The 20,074-nt window shown below is 43.9% G+C and overlaps 1 protein-coding gene across 1 annotated transcript in view; it reads left to right on the forward strand.

Moving 5' to 3' along the window:
• Positions 1–20,074, forward strand: part of LOC144818033 (sodium channel protein 1 brain-like) — a 488,227-nt gene that overhangs the window by 149,032 nt on the left and 319,121 nt on the right. Inside the window, exon 5 of the mRNA XM_078675065.1 lies at positions 7,213–7,266. Coding sequence (XP_078531191.1) covers positions 7,213–7,266 — 54 coding nt within the window. The remainder of the gene's footprint in view (positions 1–7,212; positions 7,267–20,074) is intronic.

The raw sequence follows: 20,074 nt of genomic DNA on the forward strand, positions 1-20,074 counted from the left end.
TCGTGGAAGCTTCACCACTGCGATTGATGGGTAGTGAAGTTCAAGATGAAAGCAGCATCGAACAGGTACGACCTTCTGTCAGCAATGCGAATCAGAATGTCAATGGAGACAATCATGCACAAGAATGCATGATTACACCTATTTCCGAGTCAGTAGAACTTTCCCAGGAAGCTGTTGACAGTTTTTTCGAAAGCCTAAATGATATGATGTTCTCACCCGAACAGAAATAGAGACTTTTGAGCAAGCTCGCACACGGCGTTCCCTGAATTCGGCCTTCAACTTTAAATAATAAAGTCACATGAACTATTTTTCACTCCAGTTCACGGACAGCAACTCTTTCAGAAGCCCCAATTCTTTTTTTCGGTTTTTCGGGACACTTATCTTCTGCTTAAAGTAAGAAACTATTCCTAAAGAACTAAGATTTCTATTTTTAGATACTTTATAGACTTTAGCTGCCCGCTGGTATGTTCACAAATATTTTATTCTGTGATGGAATGGTCTCGAAACTTTTTTCTGTATTTGAGAAACCATTTCATGTGTAATTCTCATATACCAAATAAGCAATAATGTATACAAATGCGTGATTACTTTAGCATTATTCCATAGCTTGAGTGCATACAATATATATGTCTGCAAATTTTCCGTATATATTTGAAGAATTTCAAAATGCATTTATGTATTTTGGGGTAGTAAGGTATACACACTACTCTATAGTATGTTGTACTATGTTATACTATGCCTAGATTAGTAAATATGTCCATAGTTAGCGTGGAGAGGGTGTCATGTATTCCTATAGGTTCTGAATCGATCCCCCTATTCCTGACCCTATTCTAGTTAAACAAACCAACAAGTTAACTAGCAGTCAGCCCATGAGGCAGAAAACCCCCATGATGCAGATACCGTTATCTGACGCAGTCACACTACGGCACAGGAACGTGTTATCTGATTAGGTCATAACGCTTGCGATCTAATTAGACAAGCGATATTCCTCCAGCCCCTGATAAGGCATACGGAGTTCTCATAACAAATCAAACCTATGACAACCTGGGCAAAACCCTGCGGCCATTGTTTTGATTTCACCGAGAACTTCAGTAAAAGAATGTGCTAACGAGCAAGTCGTATGACATCCTTATTGACGTATCTATGTCCATCCTTACGTCAATCTCGGCACCTTAAAGGTATAAATATTACCGATCTTGCCCTATGCAAACACACGCGTGGTGACGAGACGGAGCAGCCATACTTGCCGAAGCCAAGAGCAGAGCAGACCCCGCTGGCAGCAGCCCCGCCTTCCTGACGCGCTGAGAGACGCGCTGATTTCTCCTGCCGAGAATCCAGCACCGGCGTTTCTGGGTAGCCCTCGCAGGCAGCCTGGAATATCGAGACCAGAGAGAGAGATACCATTCCTCATTCATCCTAACTTCCAGGTACAGAACTGAATAACCCCTCACAGAGAATTCTTTAGTTATTCACTTGGCAAAAACAAACTTAACTTAAACTGTAACTTTCTATTCCCGCCCACGTATTAGGCTTAGGTCAGGTACACGGGGTAGGCGTATCTAGAAACACCAGTTGAGCACGTTTAGTCAAATGTATATGTGTTTGTAATATATTTTATTCATTTTAAAACATCTTATGGCTTAGAAACCATATCAATGTTTTTACAGTATTATTTTATACTATTGCTTTTAATGTATGCACTTTACTTAGCTATAAGTATTGCAATAATATCGATCCATTTCTCTTGTATGAGAAAAGAGACTGATCAATAAATAACACCTTTTTATTGAACACGCCCGTCTCTTCCTTTTCTCTACATTCTGATGAGACTAAGAATGCACGTACTGACTGAGTAAAATAAATTGCCTTTTGTTCACACGACTCTCGAGATTTACTCTTGATTAGGGGAGAGCAAAGTTGTCATGTTCTATGGTTGTCAGAAACTAAATCCCTTCTTGTCTAATCAGGGAAGTTAAGTCCTCCTTGAACATTCGAGAAAGTTTCTAGTGAACTCTGAGCTAAGCTGGCAAACCCAAAACTTTAAGTCTAGTATCGACAGTAGTAGACCTAGTTAACGTCTGGCCTAGGCCTTTACTGCTGTAGGTATTATTCCAATGCGCAGAGCCTATTGGGATGATAGGAACTACACTACAATATGACGCATCATGTCGCAAGGAGTTACAGATACGTCAGTATTTCTGACGTATCTGTAAGCGCAAAAGTGACGCATTGCTGGAGTGTGTCTCAAAAGTGACTCAACTCCAGCAATGCGCCCTTTCATATGGGGCAAGCCCCATGTGAAAGGGCCTGCGTCAGTCTTACACCTGCTGTGAGGCAGGCGCAATATTTTGATGCAACGGCGTCCTAAAAGTGACGCAGTGAAATCTCATAGATTTCACTGCGTCACTTCTACGACCCTTCCTTGCGTCAATACGCCCTCCTTGCATACATTACACCTGGCGTAGGTATAATGTAGCGCAGGGGTTTACAAAGTGACGCATCTACCTAGATGCGTCACTTTGTAAATATGGTGCAACAAGGCACATTTTTTACGCTGCTGGTGCGTCACACAAAGTGACGCACCGGCAGTGTAAAAGTGACGCACAGCCTCATAAATGAGGCCCCATGTTGTTAAATGTATTGCACGATTTGAAATGGTCACATTTATCGAAAATGTCAACAGAAGTTAATTTCAGAGTGCTGATCCTCGAATGCAATACGATCCACCTCCCTACTGTGGGATTTTTTTGTTTGGCACAAGAAAAGTGATCTCAATAGTCAAGTGGGTGAATGTTTCACGAATCTGTCAGAGCAGAAAAGATGGCATTGAATGTTTTGTGCATTAGGCAGATTATCTTGAACTGTAAACTTGTATTCACATAACTAATACTGTTGTTCACTGTGAAAGGTGACAAGGTAATAACCAGCCTAACTGCCGTATTTTGCAGTTTGGGAGACCCAGGTACACATAATTCCGATAATCCTCATGTCACTGGATAAATGAGTTAGCTACATCAACTCTTTAGGTAAAAGAGCGATATGGAAAAAATCCCTATGAGTTGTTTCAGTGACAAAAAACAGGATTGTGTACTAGCTGAGGTCAGAGACTGTAAAGATTGATTGGAGTCAAATATGATGCCAAGATAGCGGGCAATGTCCACAGGAATAGAACAGGGGCCCAAAGTATATGGCCAAGGGTTAGGTTCCCAGATGTTTATCTTATTGGTCCTACTAGGCTAAGTTTATAAAAAGGTAGATTTCATCCATTATTTTGGGTCATCTCTAGCACAGTGGCGACATCCGGGTAATTCATATCTGAATTGGGTTACAAACAGATAGGTTGTGTGTCATATGCATAATATAAGATTCACTATCATATTATTGTAACAAAAATACCAAAAGTGCCAGGGGACTCCGATGTAAATTACAAAGGTACCGGAGAAATTATGGTCCTTTGAAGAGGCAATTTCTTCACTGTTATGTAATCTGCAAGTATTTGAATATTAGTTTTGACCCAGTATTACCGTTGAGCCATTGCTCACAATTGCCTGGATTTGTCACCCTCTGTGTTTTTTTTCGAGGGTATGATGTTTGTTTCAAGAACAGCTGCACATTAAGCTCAATTTCAAAGGATAGGAGCATCTTTTCCTCTTAGGTGAAACCAGGCCTCATGCTTGTAACAGCATGTGTGGTACAAGGTGGTGTCACTGGGTGTTGTCTCCAGTGCTTAGAGAAACGTGCTGTTGTAGCCTGATGACTGTGTAGGGGGAAGCCATGGGCTGCTGCTTTGTGAGGTCGTCCTTGAATGTGCCCTCTTGATGTTCTGGTCAATTGTGAGAGTATGCAGCTGTAGAGGTGAATACATTTATCTGAATGTATACTGAAACCAGTTCATGGCACAGACATGTACAGAATGAGTACGGAAACCAACTTGTAGTGAATTAGTTATTTTAGAATCCTAATCTGGGAGGAGTATGTGCTAATTTGCTGGATTCAGTAGGATGCGGTATAGGTGTGGGTGGGTTGTTTGTAAGTATCAGATGCAAAGTAGATAGTGATTGCTTTTCTAGAGGTCACAATGGCTAGCCAGTGTCACCTTTGCATGGTGAGAATCATGCTGTGAATGGGGTCAGATATATCTTCAGTGTGTACTATCTATCGTTAGGAGGCCTGTTGTGGGCAACACACCGGCTGACTTTGGTAACATGCAGTTCTACTTACAGAGGAGTTGCATTGCAAGTCCTTTGTAAGTGTGGTATAGGAAGGACTGTGACCATTAGGCAGGACTGTGAGCATTCATAGTGTTGTGTATTGTGTTTATTTCCAAACAAATGAGTGAAGCAATATTTGCATAATTACCAACTAGATGCATCTTTGGAATGCTGAATCCTAAATGCCTTTTTTCCTAGCATTCAGCTAATGTGAGTGTGTGTATATTCTGCTGTGAAGTTCCCAGTGACTTTGTGTGCCATTAAGGCTCAGATAGAAACTCCGGGGCTTATTTATGAGCCCCTGCATCACTTTTGCGCCACTGGTGCATCACTTTTGGTGATGCACCAGTGGCATAAAAAATGCACCATGTTGCGCCATATTTACGAAGTGACGCATCTAGGTAGATGAGTCACTTCATAAACCCCTGTGCTACATTATACCTGCGCCAGGTATAATATATGCAGGATGGGCGTTCCCCCGCAAGAAAGGGTCATAGGAGTGGCGCAGCGAAATCTATGAGATTTTGCTGTGCCACTTCTAGGACGCCAATGCGTCAAAACCTTACGCCTGCCTCATGGCAGGCATGAGGGTGATGCAGGCCCTTTCACATGGGGCTTACCCCATGTGAAAGGAACATTGCTGGAGTTGCGTCAGGATTCCGACACAACTCCATCAATGCACCACTTTTGTGCTGTCATAAAGTAAAGGAGGACCCCGCTCAGACTTGTAGGGGACTGGGGGGGAAACAACGTTTAAAAGGACATAAAGGTGTCCCCACAAAGAATGGACCGATGATCAACGTCCAGTGACAAGAGTCATCACCCAAGTGGAATCTAGTAATTTTTGTTTTTAACACAGCATGCCATCAATTGGGCGGAAAAGGTAAAGTTACAATGTTGTATCTTCAATTTCTTGTGGGAGATTCAACGTTTTTACAGAACCCTAGGAACACACTCACATTGCTTGTAATAGTCTAATACAAATTTAAAAGTGAACTTCAAACTAATAGAGTTCAATTTCTAAAGGACTAGAGGAAAAACTTTGTATAAAAAAACATGCATAAATTCAAAGAAGAGAGAGATGTATTTTCCACACTATGTCTTGTAAAAATATATATTTGCACTTTATTACATCACATTTATTTTACAATTTTACAATGTTAAAATCACATGATCACACATTTAAAAAAATTCATCTTTTTATAAAAACAAAGAATCAAAACAGTCGACGCGGCGTTTCGGTAATTTTTGATGGTAGACCTTCCTCAGGACTGATTCTTATTCATTGAAGATGTTATTCCTTCAATCAATGGTCATATTGCCTTCCCATGTATCAATTGTGGGTTTCGGGAGGCTCTGGAGCATGAAAACGGACCGAATTTAAAACGGACCCTTGCACTGAACCTGAACCCGTACTCAAACACCCAAATCATAAAGGGAAAGAGACAGCAACCAGTAATCTGAAAACGGTGGCTCCTCCTGGTAGTCAAAGATACGGCAAACGGAATAACGAAACCAGAAATATACGTGCTGAGTGGAAGAATCGAGGGGAAAACTAACTACTTCATGGAAGTTTGAGTAAATCTCCCCTACTATAGAGGAACAGTATAATCTTACCTGGTGCAACACGGTCTATGATCCCGAAACCCACAATTGATACATGGGAAGGCAATATGACCATTGATTGAAGGAATAACATCTTCAATGAATAAGAATCAGTCCTGAGGAAGGTCTACCATCAAAAATTACCGAAACGCCGCGTCGACTGTTTTGATTCTTTGTTTTTATAAAAAGATGAATTTTTTTAAATGTGTGATCATGTGATTTTAACATTGTAAAATTGTAAAATAAATGTGATGTAATAAAGTGCAAATATATATTTTTACAAGACATAGTGTGGAAAATACATCTCTCTCTTCTTTGAATTTATGCATGTTTTTTTATACAAAGTTTTTCCTCTAGTCCTTTAGAAATTGAACTCTATTAGTTTGAAGTTCACTTTTAAATTTGTATTAGACTATTACAAGCAATGTGAGTGTGTTCCTAGGGTTCTGTAAAAACGTTGAATCTCCCACAAGAAATTGAAGATACAACATTGTAACTTTACCTTTTCCGCCCAATTGATGGCATGCTGTGTTAAAAACAAAAATTACTAGATTCCACTTGGGTGATGACTCTTGTCACTGGACGTTGATCATCGGTCCATTCTTTGTGGGGACACCTTTATGTCCTTTTAAACCACTTTTGTGCTGACCTTCCTTGTCCTTCCTTGCGACATGATGCGTCATATTGTAAATATGACACATCATTGGTTTCGCAAGGAGGGCGCACTGAGAAGTGACGCATCGCTGCTTTCACGCAGCGATGCGCCACTTCTCGTAAATGAGGCCCTCCATGTTTTTTCTAAAGTGTCTTTCACTATGTAATGTATTTGCCCACAACATGTTTACTATGCGCTATAAATGTTATCACTATCATTGCTTCTTGGCCATATGTTAGCTGTCATACACAATTGTCTTCAATTTGACTCCTTGTTTGGAAGTGTGTGTGTGTGTGTGTGTGTGTGGTTGTGTCTGTGTGTGTGTGTGTGTGTAATTTGCAGTTAATTTCATGGAAGAAATCCGTGGTGCTCAAATACCCATACAAAGAGCAAGGTGCATGAGCGTGCTAGTTATGGCTCTCTAGTTGTTGTGCAATCAGAGGAACGTTGTGGGATTTGAATATGTGCATGCATGAAAGATATTTGACATATTACTAATTATATATTTGTCAGGGTACTTTCTACAGATGGATATGTGCACATTGTCATTTTACCTAATGAATTTAAATAATTGGTCCAGAACTTTGACTAACATAGGCTTACAATGTACAGAAAGAAAAAAATTGTATGGAAATTTATGAGCAACACACATAACTATCTATTAGCAATAATTCATTTGAATAAACTAAATAAAGAGTCAGTAAATTCAGTTAACATCCTCTATTTGTATTTCATATTCAGGCTACCTTTGAAGGATGGATGGAGCTAATGGCTAGTTCTTCTGATGCTAGAGGGGTAAGTGTGTTAATTTCTGAATAAGCAAAAATGGAGAGATGCATTATGCATCGTTTAAGAGGACTTTAGAAATGTGAGACTAAAATTATTTCTAAATCTCTTTTGCAATGATGCAAAAACCATAGCATAACCTTCTACCTTAGGATCACTCCTATGTTGGGTTTAGACTGCCTTCTTGTATAAGATTAGATGGCTAGGTAGATAGCACATTTATATAGTGCACTATAGAGCCAAGAATGCCTCAAGGCACTAGACTGAGAAGAGAGTGCAGCCAATATTTTTTAGCTCTTTCTTAAAATGTAAAACGTTTTTTGGGGCATGTCGGATATGAGCCCCAAGAGACATGAACTGTTTATACTGGTGGTTACCAAATTATATAGCAGAGGTGAACACATTGACAAAGAATCAGGTGAAATTTCCACTGTGTGTGTAAAATATTCAACATGAGTAAATTATTTTAAAATACACATTTTCAAAATTACATATTTTCCTGAAGGTTAATTATTTACCGGTTGAATTTGAATGGCCCATTAATTGTGCTCCTTATCATAAACGTCTGAATGTCTTGCGTGTATCACAATAGTGGATTTTCTGCATTCATATGTGGCTATCTGGATTCATATGTGATCCGTGTAAATCAGGATTTCTTTTTGTTTTTGTGCATTCTTATTTCTGTTCACCTATGTGGAGCTTATGTATACAAAATCCATGAATCAAGCAACATATGTTTTCATATTGTGCAGGTGGTCCTGCAGAAGTGTGTGGAATTGAGATATCTACCTTTAACTGGTGCATATCCCTTACTGTCCAGCTTGCTGATCCCCGCCTCATTTAGATTTGGGAAGCTTCTTTGTTACCAATTTCAGAGCCTCATCTGACCCGTCCCATTGGGATCAATCTGAATTATTCTGCCCAGGGCAGCCACTGTGCTTTTGGCATGTGCCTCATTGGTAAAACTGTGCGTTTGTTGGACAACATAATAGTCCTGCTAGCTCACAGTGCACCATTTGCACCTCTAACCTCACAGGGTAACAAATGTCTGTACAACTTCAGAACATGACAACCCTGACTCTCCAAAGAACATTTGTGTGTTGCAATGTGTTAGAATTCGAGGTCTCTGGTTGGCATAGGTATGCACTTGCGACAAGCAGGGACCTTCTCCTCTAGTCAGGGCAAGGGAACTACTCCGTAAGAATAACCCCTGCTCACCCTCTAGGTTGCGTGGCACGAGCAGACAAGGCTAATCCTCTTTCATGTGGGAATAGGAATTGTAATCTTCGGAGGGAAGATCTAGCAGGGTGTCCCGCCCCTCAATAAGGAACCACCCCCACAACCCCGCTCCCCAATCTCTCTCAGGGACCCGGTGGGAGGACATGGCTACCTCGTAGGCCCGAAACGACTGCCCTATGTCATCCCCCTTAAAGTATTCCTTAACCACATCTTTCGGTACGTAGACCCTTGACTCTACCTGCACCGGCGTTGTGCTGCCACCAGGGGGAGTTGTTTCCAAACTTTTGGCTTTCAGTTCCAACTCCTTCACTCTCATTTCGTGGTCTAACTGGAGTTTCTTTTCCTCCATTGCCAATCTTTGCTTTTCCATCTCCATCTGTCCATTCAATCTTGCCATCTCTACTTCATGCGCTCTTGTTGCGGCCCTGTCCGCCAGCTCCTCTGACGACAGGACTCCGTGCACCTCGACAAGGCTATCTGGTGGATACACCACCAGCTAATTCTCTGGTTCTCTTGATTCTTTCCAGGCTCTCAGCGCCTTGATGAGTTAGGCTTTAATTTTGCACCCGGTTTGGGCGACTCGGAACTTTAGGCAGAAACCTTTTAGCAGCTCCACTTTGTAGCTTTCAAGCCCTTACCAATCGACATCATCTAATCCAGAGATGATAGAGGCTGCTCTCACGGGGAGTGAACCAGGCATGATTCGAAGATACGAGATCTCTCGACAAGAATTAAAAGACAATAAATCTGTGGCTTCGTTATAGGTCTGCACTCACTATGTGGTGATCAATAATTTACTGTACATAAACCATAAATACAAATTCGGAATCCCCACCACTGCCTCCAATGTTAGAATCAGAGGTCCCTGGTTGGCACAGTTATGCACGTGTGACAAGCAGGGACCTTCTCCTCTAGTCAGGGCAAGGGAACTACTCCGTAAGAATAATCCTTGCTCACCCTCTAGGTTGCGTGGCGCGAGCAGACAAGGCTAATCCTCAGGGCGATAGTTAGTTAAGCATTTATGATCACGTACAGTAAACCCAATGACCCACCACAGACGGACACCAGCCATAAGGTTGTATCAAAAATACGTAGACTTTATACAAAAATACTTAGTTGCAGGATTATCACAAGACCATATAACGTTTAGCGAATGAGGCCACCAGATTTAAATAGGCAAAAGTTCTTAAGTGTTCTTATCAGCAAGGTACGCTGCGGGTCGATGCGCGCTTCGCGCTGGTGAAGCGACCCGATGATGAATGACGGATGACAGGGAAAACAAACGTTGCGGACCCTGGATCCGATGTGAACTCGAGATCGAGTTCAAATGTATCTTGTTGTGGGTGTCTGAGGCGTTTCAGGCGCAGCCACTGGTGAGGGCGGACCCGGGACTGGGCTGACGGTTCTCTGAAGAATCTATCCGGCTCGAAGCCCACTCGAGGTGCGAGGCGGGTGAACGGGACGGTGTGGAGGGTTGCGACTATCCGGGGTCTGGAGCAACTCACAGGGCGAGGCACCGTTCAGGCCTGCGGGGCATACTACTTATTAGTACGCCGGGTCGTACCTGTGGATCTGTGTGGGGCGTCGCGATCTCGGTCAGACAGGTGCAGCACCGGGCCTCCGGTACCAATGTACGGAAGGCCTTCTTGAGGTGTTGCACGAGCCTTGGTATGCAGGAGGGCAAAGCGAGACAGTCGGGTACGTAGCGAAGTACGGACCATCCAGGGCTATCAGATGCGCTCCATGCAGATTCCGGCGGGAGCAGATGAGAGGCGCACAATGCGCTCCGTAGCAGGTGAGGTGACAGGAGAGCGGGCGGCCCGGCACTGAAGCAGGGAGCGACTCAAGCTTGAGCGGGGCTCTCGGTGGCGGGGCGACCAGGCTCCGAGCTGTCACGACCTTAGGAGGGGCGAAGGCACCTGGGTCACAACTCCGGCGAGGGAAGAGAACTTAAGGCCCAGCAGCAGAAGGGCACAGGCAAAATTGAACCCACTGGTCCTGGGGTTCAGTTCAGGGGGCAAGCTCGAGATCAAGCCCTTGGAGATCGTTTCAGGCACAAGTCTTCAAAGTCCTCTCTAGTCTTTTCCTCTCCTTTCTCAGCAAGGGACCACTGCAGGCCAGTCCCTCAAGACAGGGACAGGTTTCCTTCCTTCAGCTTATCTTGGTCCTTCTAGTCAGGCAGAGGTTCATCGTGGTCAACACAGGATCTGATTTGCTAGGAGCAGGGCTCCTACTTTTATACACGGTTTCTTTTGTCTTTGCAGGCCAGCGGGCCTGAGCCTGGTTCAACTCGGTTTTGGAGCACTCTGTTGACAGGAAGCTGCCATCTTCTTTCAGGGTGCAGGGCAGGGACATCAGACGCTCCGCTGGAGGTGGAGCCAGCATTGTGGTGGTGAAGCACAACCCTATTCAGAGTCAAGGGCTACCCCGCCCACCCATCCTGGTGTAAGTACTCTATTCACCACCTGGTAGCCCAGACTGTCCCCTGGAATTCGCCCAGCCCTGTCACTCACACAATCCAGACAGCAGATACACATCCTCCCAGAGGCGGGCTGAAATAGTCAGTTGTGAAAAGGCTAACTTTCTAAAAGTAGCATTTGCAAACACAGGATATTAAAGTAAACCTTATTGAAGGAAGTATTTTATTATTCTGAGTTCAGGCATACTAAACTTGACGTGCCACCGTGTTCCCTGAGCCTGCTGGGACTATAGCGTGTAATAATTCCGGCAGCCCATTCTGGCCTATAAGAACAGGTAGCCCTTCAATAGTGAAGAACGAAAAAGGGCGGCAATTCACTATTAGGACATGCCACACACCTCAGGGCTTGTCCTACCTTATGCTTACAATGCACCCTGCCCTTGGGCCTACCATAGGGGTGACTGATAGGAAGTTAAGGAAAGGTTTAGGGACTGGCAAGTGTGTGCGCTTGCGCAGTCAGCGTGGCAGTACCAGACTGCACGCAGGTTCTGCAATGGCAGACCCTAGACACATCTTACGAGGCCGCTTCTGTGGGTGGCGCAACCAGCGCTGCAGGCCCACTATTAGCATTTGTATTTACAAGCCCTGGCACTCCTAGTGCACGTTACTGGGGACTGATAGTAAACCAAATAAGCCATTCATGGAAATAAATTACGGATATACTTTACATTGGGAGCACTTGCACTGCAGCACGGACTGGCCATGGCGCAGTGCCCTGAGCAGCGAACCAGCAAAACATCTGAGGCACATCAGCAAAAAAGTGGAAGGGAAACTCACGCCAAGGTGCCAGGTCCAACACAATGACTAATAGAATGAAACATATTAGCATGATTAGCAAAATGAGAACAGTGGAGAGGATAAATAATTCCAGCATTGTACTAAAACAATGAATATATGCCTGCATGTATGTGGTGTAATATAGTGTGCTCCATTTTAGCGCAAACCTAGTTTTGCCCAGGGTGGGTGATCTGACTAACTGCCCATTACCTTCAGGCAAGTGTCATCAGGCTGTCCGTCCTGTTGTAGAGCGGGACATACTTCGTGGAGATGACAGGGATCAGCTGAGCTGGAATTCCGGCTTTCCATGACCTCATGGTGACAGCAGAGTGCTCCTCTGATTTAAACAATGAAGCAGATTTGTATATGTAATAAACAGTGCCCATGCTGACATGTCGAGGGCTATGTCAGGCCTCAATTTTTTTATATTAGCTAGATAATTTGTTGCCTACCGGGCAAAAATAGCCGTGCCGTGAAGTCCATACATCATACTGAATGTTCAAGGTGTCATGACAGTGTGCCTACAAAGTTGAAATGGAAGCAAAAACATTTTCAGAAAACGCTATCCTGACTTGTTACATACGCAAACGTATGTCAAAAGTCACCGCCTTGCAGAAAGAAGGCAACTTAAGAAACATGAGCATGAAACTAGTTTTGTTACTGACCAGGCCACATGACACCCACACCTTGAATGTAAGGCAATGCAAACAAGTGCTAAAACAAAAGGGTCATGAAATAAAAAGAACCCCTAAAATCTAGAAGGCATCAATGCCTCTTTGATACCTAAAAGCATAATTAAAGCTACATATTTCTTAACATTTCAAAAATATTAAATAGCCATTCAAGTAAAGGCACTATAAAAGAAAGGGTTAAAAAGGCATATGTTTAGCAAGAAAAGCAAAGCTGAATTAAAAAGATCCCCCTACTCAAAATGGGTGACTGTTTAAATGTTCCGAGAAGTAGACTAAACATTGCTGCTCCCAGCTACCGCACACGATGTTCCAATATTCACCCATCAAATCAAATCCATGGAGCAAATATGTTTTCATCCAGCCCCCTCAGAAGCCACTAAAGGGGGTGCAGCCAGTGCATAAATAGAAGCAAAATCCAGTTCACCAGGAGTAGAAGCATCCAAGGAGGACTTGTAAAATGCATTCAAGAGGAGCAATGGCAAGGGCCATGGAAAACAGCACAGGTGGACCATCAACGGACCTACCAATAGGTCAATGTCCTGTGACTGAACCATTTTCTTCCCTAGGCATATGTCCAAAGTACACTTGAAAGTGCAGAGAAGACAGCAGAATATGTGCTGTGTGCAGTGTAGCCACACAGGCTGGAATGGCAAGACCCAATGTGCAAGGGTGCGCCAAAGCACTGCATTATTCGTTAATTGCACAGAAGCACATGTTGAGCTGCAAGTGAAATTCAGCCTCATAATGGGACATCCATTGTGGAGCTGAAAAAATAAAAACACAGGTCTGACAATCAGAAGCAGGAGCATGACCAGCGGAAGACCTCCAAAAACACAGAGTATACGACTGATGGAATAACTCTGAAGACTGTCTGGAACGTGCTAAAGAAACCAGTGCCATGGGCCTTAAAAAGTACACTACTCTTGCTATATTTGACATATTAAATGCAGTTCACAAGCTCGCCAAAATGGTGTGAGAAATTTGCGCATAGTAGCGACTGTATATCAGAAGAGGACCGTGCAACTTGAATATCAAATATCTCCCACTGCTCCCACTCCGCATTTTCATTTGGTTCACTTCCTGCTCGGCTCTAGCGGTACACGCATGTTAGGCGGGTCCGCACTGCACCAGGGTCGACGCACTAGTTGTTTACGCATCAGAAACCATTTAAGGCACACTGGTGCGTCCGCACAGCGGGCACGCCAAAGGCGCGCCAAAGGCAAGCCCGTCGGCGCCTGGAGCGCATCCAGCGCCAGAACCCCTGGCCGTTTAAAATCAGGGATGTACAGCAGACAGCAGTTGCTGTACCTAGATTCAGGTTCATTCAGATGGCATGATATGGCTCTGCAAGACAAGAACTTAGGTGAGCCTGCCTGCCCAAATGCTCTTTTTGGCTGAGTCTAGCCACTACCAACAGCCTTGACCAAGCAGGGAGGAAGGGGAGACTCTTGAATGCTGGAAGGCCGGAAGCTCTGAGGGACAGAAATGCGGGAGATACACTTAATAAACCCCCCCCCCCAGGGCAAGACCTTCTCAGAGGCCCTAAGCTAGCCCAGGAACAGCATAGACAATGCGTTCTGTTGAATGTACGGTCTGTAGGGAGGCACAAATATCAGATTGAAGATCTGATTCAAAACACAACACCCAATATAATTTTTCTGACTGAGACCTGGAGGGATAATGCCTCTAGTCCAGACTGGACTATAATGCTACTGAAGGGCTATGCAGTCACCTCACAGGATAGGGAGGAAGATAGAGGAGGGGGCATAGCGATAATCTACCGAGATCATTTAAAGCTGCGAGTAGAGGGGCGTGGCTTGAGGCGTCAAGATGGCAGCCGCACTCTAAGAGTGCTCCGGACCCCCTCCGTCATCCGCCTCCTATCCGCCTGCTTCCAGCTGCCATCGGTCCCTGTTACCGACTGCTGTGGCTCCCCGGCTCGCCTGCCTTTCCCCGGTTTCTTTGTGGGGCTGCCCGGTCCCTCCACAGCCCTCGCTGGAGGCCTTCTCTCCTGAGGCCAAACACACCTAAGATGGCGGCCCCCTCCTCACCTCGACTCGGGCCTGAGACTCCTGCCGGGGCGGCCCAACGTGCTGTGTGCCCTCGTTGCCTGTGACTCTCTGGCGGCGGGGGATTGAGTGGCGCCTGCGAGCTGGTACTGTTGGGAGCGTCCCGCTCCTGTGGCGATAACCTGAGCGACGCCGGGGCGAGCGCGGACACACTGCATTACGGGAGCGGCCCGCCGCCCGGCGTTGCCTGGGGCCTCCGGATGAAACTGCGCCCCTGAGGGGTTGGGCTTTCCTCCGGCCTCTGCTAGAGGCTTCCCTCGACACCCGGCTGGTGAGCTGCCTGGAGCGCTGTGGTTGCTGATCCCAGGGAGGCATGGCCTACGGCCCTGGGTTGGCGCCCGGATCGTTGGGGGCCCTGAGGTGGGGTCCCTGCCTGCTCCGGACTGAGTTGGTCCTTCTGCGCTGCCTGCCTCGAGTTGGGGGCGGGCCCTTGCCCCTCGGAATTAGAATTTGTGAATTTGTGAATAGCAAAAAAAAAGTAATACCCTAAAAGCGTATGTTTAATTTTGTGAATAAGGTTCTTAATGTTCACTAATACAGATTGTACATCGTGTAATGAGAAAATGTTGCAAAGAGAGCCCTGAGTCTTCTGCCTTTACCTGCAATCAAAAGACTGTACATCTAAAGATTACTTGCTTCATGTGGGATACAATCTAGCAATAAGTTCAAGTAATAATTTGTATCAATATCTAACACAGCGTGGGGCAGATTTATCTTATTGTTGCATTGCCCATGTTTATTTAAAGTAACACAAGGGCAACACAAGTCTAAAGTCACATTTGCCAAGCAATGCAATTCCACCTTGTGTGCCCTTGTGGTGCTTGGTAAATCTGGGGTTACACAAGGCAGTGCAAGTCACTGCTTTGCGTTACTGTGTGCCAGGGAGGCATTCCATGGTGACTGGCTGTTCCCACACATCCACCCATGTTGGCCCAGTTACAGATTTACAGTGAGTGGTAAACCTGGGAATGCATCAAAATTCTATGCCTCTCCAGGAGAGTAGTACGTTCAGAAATATGCTTATTTCTCCTTGTTTTTCATCTTTCAACATGTGCAGTATTCTGCAGCACACTTCGAGAGAGTGAAAGGCTTCATAGGATTGTTTTCCTGCAGTAAAGTGCTCCTTACTGCACAAAAATAATCCTGCCTACAACACAATCACCTCAGCACCATGGTGCAAGAGTGCCTGCTTTAGCGCAAGGCAACACATTATGCACCAGCGCAAGGAGAGGACAGGACTGTGCCATATAATGTTAAATATTGATGCATTCTGCCATTTCACACAGTGCAGCAAGGTGTGTTGTATATTTCCCTTATTTATTGTTTTAATGTAGGTCCTTGAGTTTATGACATTTTCTCTGGGATGACAGTGACTAAACAGAACTCTGGCATAAGTTATCTTTCATAACTGTGTGTCTTAGATATCGCAGTGCAGCTCCTCCTACTCTGCAACAGGTCTGACTGCTTGTTAAGGTCACAGACTGGCACTAGAGGATAACTTCTTATTAACATCTAGGGCATTTTAAGAAAACTATAAAAGTGCTGTTCAAATGGCCTGCTGTAAAGGAATCCATAAATTATGTAGGCCATTTTTCTACTATTTCTAGTGAGTGCCATGCAGCTAATAACAGGTCTGCCACTACTGAAGATAAAGTCTTAATTAGGCTCTCAAACATCGTGGTTCCTGCCAGTGGATTTCCCTACAAGGCAATTCTGGAATTAGCAAAGTCTCCAAAGCATGTTTGATGTGAAAACCCGCTGAGCTAAGCGTCACATTTTTTAAATTTGTTAAGTTTGGTAATTGGGGAACTATGACAAATTGCAAAATTACCCAGTGTTAATTGACATGAAAGAAACTCTACTTTTAAATATTAAGTAAGTCATTGCTAAGTAGGCCTTGAATGCCATAAGGTAGGATCCCTGGTATTTAAAAGTGGAACATGTAAGAATGACACCTTTTTCGTGTTCACAAACAGCCCAATTTTCAGAATCTTGCTGTTTGGAAGCTCCAAAAGGCTTTTTATATTTCGTATGGACACAAACTGTGCGTCAGTAGCATATCACTAAATTTCAATTTGGATTTGCCAACAAATACTGATCCAGTATGTGAAAGGGGCATGTTTAGGGTATCCTTTCCAAATACTGAATCAGATTGGTATGTACCAATGTTGTGCAACCAAATCTGGTCAAAAGACAATGATGCTTTGCCAAGTACTGAAAGGTAGTGTTAGGGCATTCCTAAATAGGAAGAGGTCACCAAGGATACAAATGCCTTATCTAAAAGCAATCACGGACTTGGTGGGTCTGCTGACCTCAGCGGGCCACTAGCCCTGGTTTTGTAGTGAGACTGGTATACAGTGACATAGTTTGTAGTGAGGTCAACAGAATATGCTGCACAAGTGGGAAGGCTTGTCCTTTGGAACCATTTGCCCATTGATCAGGAAGTGGACAGGAGTCACCCCCACCCAATGGCTAATGAATTAAACAAAAGTAGCACCTCCACACAGTCCCTCTGTAACACTTTCTTAACCGGGGCCAGAAGAAGATTGGACCTGCTGTATGTAACCCTGTGTGGAGGCCTGACGGGTGGGACTTGCTCCCACTTGTTCCTAGGACTACGAAATAGACTCCAGGGTGCAATTGCCTGTTCTCCTGTTTGGCTACAGGGAAATAAAAAGCTCCACATTACTTTTTTCATGGAGTGACCATTGGACCAATTACAACTGGAACTGGACTGGACCTTGCTGGTGGCCTCTGCTGGAGTGTGTCCTGACCATTTTGTGCTGCTTCAGAGGTCATGAGAGCCTTTGAAGTGGCATAGAGGTACTACCCCAGAAAGTATGAAAAATTGGGACTAGCTCCGGAGCTTCAGTGGGAACATGCGGCAAAGGTGTTCATTTACAGGGCACAGTTGGAACTGGCTTCAGGCTTGCACTGCTGGAAGAGATTGATCTCCAAGAGAAGAGAGTAAGTCTGAAGGTTGAAAACGTGGCCTGATGAAGGCACGAAAATTACCTCCCTGACGAGGCAACTTTGCCAGCCACGAAAGTTGAATTTTCCCGATCAGATTTTTCCTGAAAACCCAAATACTTCTATGGGACCTTATCCAGTGGTTATCAGGATTCTTAGAGAATTTGTTGGATACTGCCTTCAATCGAGCTTTCCTTGAGTATTTTGACTTTCATGAAAAAGTCTAATTCAGATGGTAAAAACTTTAACCGTGGTGATCGGCCTGGTGTGTCCAACCTGTGCTTCATTGTGGTTGCCCTGAAATTGCTACTAGTTCCCAGTGAACTGCAAACAGTGATTTCTGGTTTGTGTTTTACTTTTTCTTCTGTTATTTCCCCTAATGTTTTTTAATTCATAGCTCTATTCCCCTTTATTGGAAGCTAGTCATTTAAGTATAAGGTGTGTTATTACTTGTTTCTTAATTTATAGAAAATGCGTATGAGATGTTACTGGATTGTGTTTTGAATGTTTGAATGTTTTATTGTTTCTAAATATGTTACATATTTCCCTAAACCTGACTGCTCTTTGTCATAGCTTCCAGGGGTTGTTGAAATGAATGAAACTGTGTGTTTGACCTAACAGTATTTTGGAACTTTTTACTTGGGTAAGACGCACATCCTCCCCAACTTGGAACACATTTTCTTACAACATATATTGCCATTTTCTCCAGCAAATAACTGACAAGCAAAATAGGACTCTCTGAAAATGTAACTGCAACTCTCGTGCTAGCACCAGGAAACACAAGAAAACCATCTGTAATGAAGCCCCTGGCATCGCAGACAGCCTGCATGTTGATGGAGTTCCAGTGGTGTCCGTTTTGAAAGTGGTTGTTCCTATGGTAGATTGGCTGAAGTGCAATGAATGGCAACTAATACCCAAAGTTGGGCAATGAAATTAAACTCCATTGCTACCCATTGCCTTTCCACCAGTGATGGGTATGGGGATAAACTGGTGCACCCGCCTGGGGATTCATTGCAGTATCTTGCACAAGCAACACATTTGGCTTGCCTGGGAGATGTCTACCGTCCCCACTGACTTTGTGCAGGGATGGCCTGTGAGCAGGCTATAGGTGAAATTAGTTGCTCCCAGTCTACCACCATATTAAGGTTAACACCAGGAGAGAAGCTGTATGTAGCAATTTCTCCTTCCCCTGACATACCTAAGATGTTGCCCATCTGCCTCTTTTGATCCCCAGCTAGTAGTTACTCCACTAGATGAGCAACAAGGCAACAAAGTACTTCACTAACATTGTAAAAACAATTTTTGTGTCTGTGGAATTCTCTCTTATGTATTCTCACTGTGTGTGATTGGTCCATGTTGTAGTACGATTTATCTGATGATGGGTGTGGTAGCGTAATGACTTTTGAATCCCCCGCCCCCTTTCATTAATAGGCACACTGAATGTGACTGAATCTGTGCTCATATATGTGTTGTTTACTAATTCTATTTATCTTTTCTGTTATGTGCCTGTGTTTGTACTGGAAAATGACATTTTAAATGTAAAAAACTAAATAAAGTAAATGTAATAATATATATGTTTCCCTACATTTCTCTGTGTGCTGCTAGTCGTTTTCCCAGCTACCATTGATTTCTGTGAGGTTTTCCTTCTGCTATTAGTGAGAGACCATATGTGGCATGTAACATACTTCAAGGCTAGGCTGTTGTAGATTTGAGCCTTTTTGGACTGTAGTACTGTTGGAATATATACAGGTGTAAATCTGGTGAAAATCAACAGACTTACTGTTTAGTGGGTGTATTTTTGTATGTGCCTCCATGTACCTCTCCTTATTCGTCCCTTCCCTCCTCCCATTTTGTAGTAGACAGTCTCAGTTGTTCTACTGCTTCCCAACCCCTCCCACATTTGCAGCACAAATTTAAACTTCTATACCTGGAGTTCTCTGCACAATGGAGAATTCTGCACATAAGAGATATGGTGGATGTAGGCATAGATTTCTTCCTGCATGGTATTAAATAGCATTTATGAGTAAACAATATACTACTACTGGATTACAACTATATGTAATCGAAAATGCTTTGGTGAATGGGTAACTGTGAGTTTAAACGTTCATAGTTCATGCATTTATACAATTTGGGCTTTCTGCTTTAGAACTGATGATTTTTTTAGTTGTCAGTTTGAAGTCTCATTCAGCATTATCTACCCCTCATGTGCTAATAGTGTCTGTTGATAGTTTACAATCTGCAAATAAAGTTATTAAATATCCCTTAATTCTATGTAGGACGATTTGCTTTTGAGCTTCTTCCTAATGGGGTAAGCCGTTGTATACCGCAAAAATCGCTAGATCGATTTAGCACCATGGACTATCTTGCTGAATTCTTTTGCATATTTGTAATTACTTGAGCCTTAGGCTGTTATGTAGGTGTGCTATGTTATGTAGATTTGTATGGCACAGCTTATCACCTGTGAGGGTATCCAGACTCTGGAGCACAAGCGAGCCTTGACGGTTCTCCTAATTTAACAGCCAAGGGGCTTATTTACAAGCCCCTTGCGCTGCCAGTACGTCACTTTTTCCCATTTTAAAGTGACGCACCGA

This window comes from Lissotriton helveticus, chromosome 2_1 (assembly GCF_964261635.1).
Source record: "Lissotriton helveticus chromosome 2_1, aLisHel1.1, whole genome shotgun sequence".
Taxonomy (NCBI): Eukaryota; Metazoa; Chordata; class Amphibia; order Caudata; family Salamandridae; genus Lissotriton; species Lissotriton helveticus.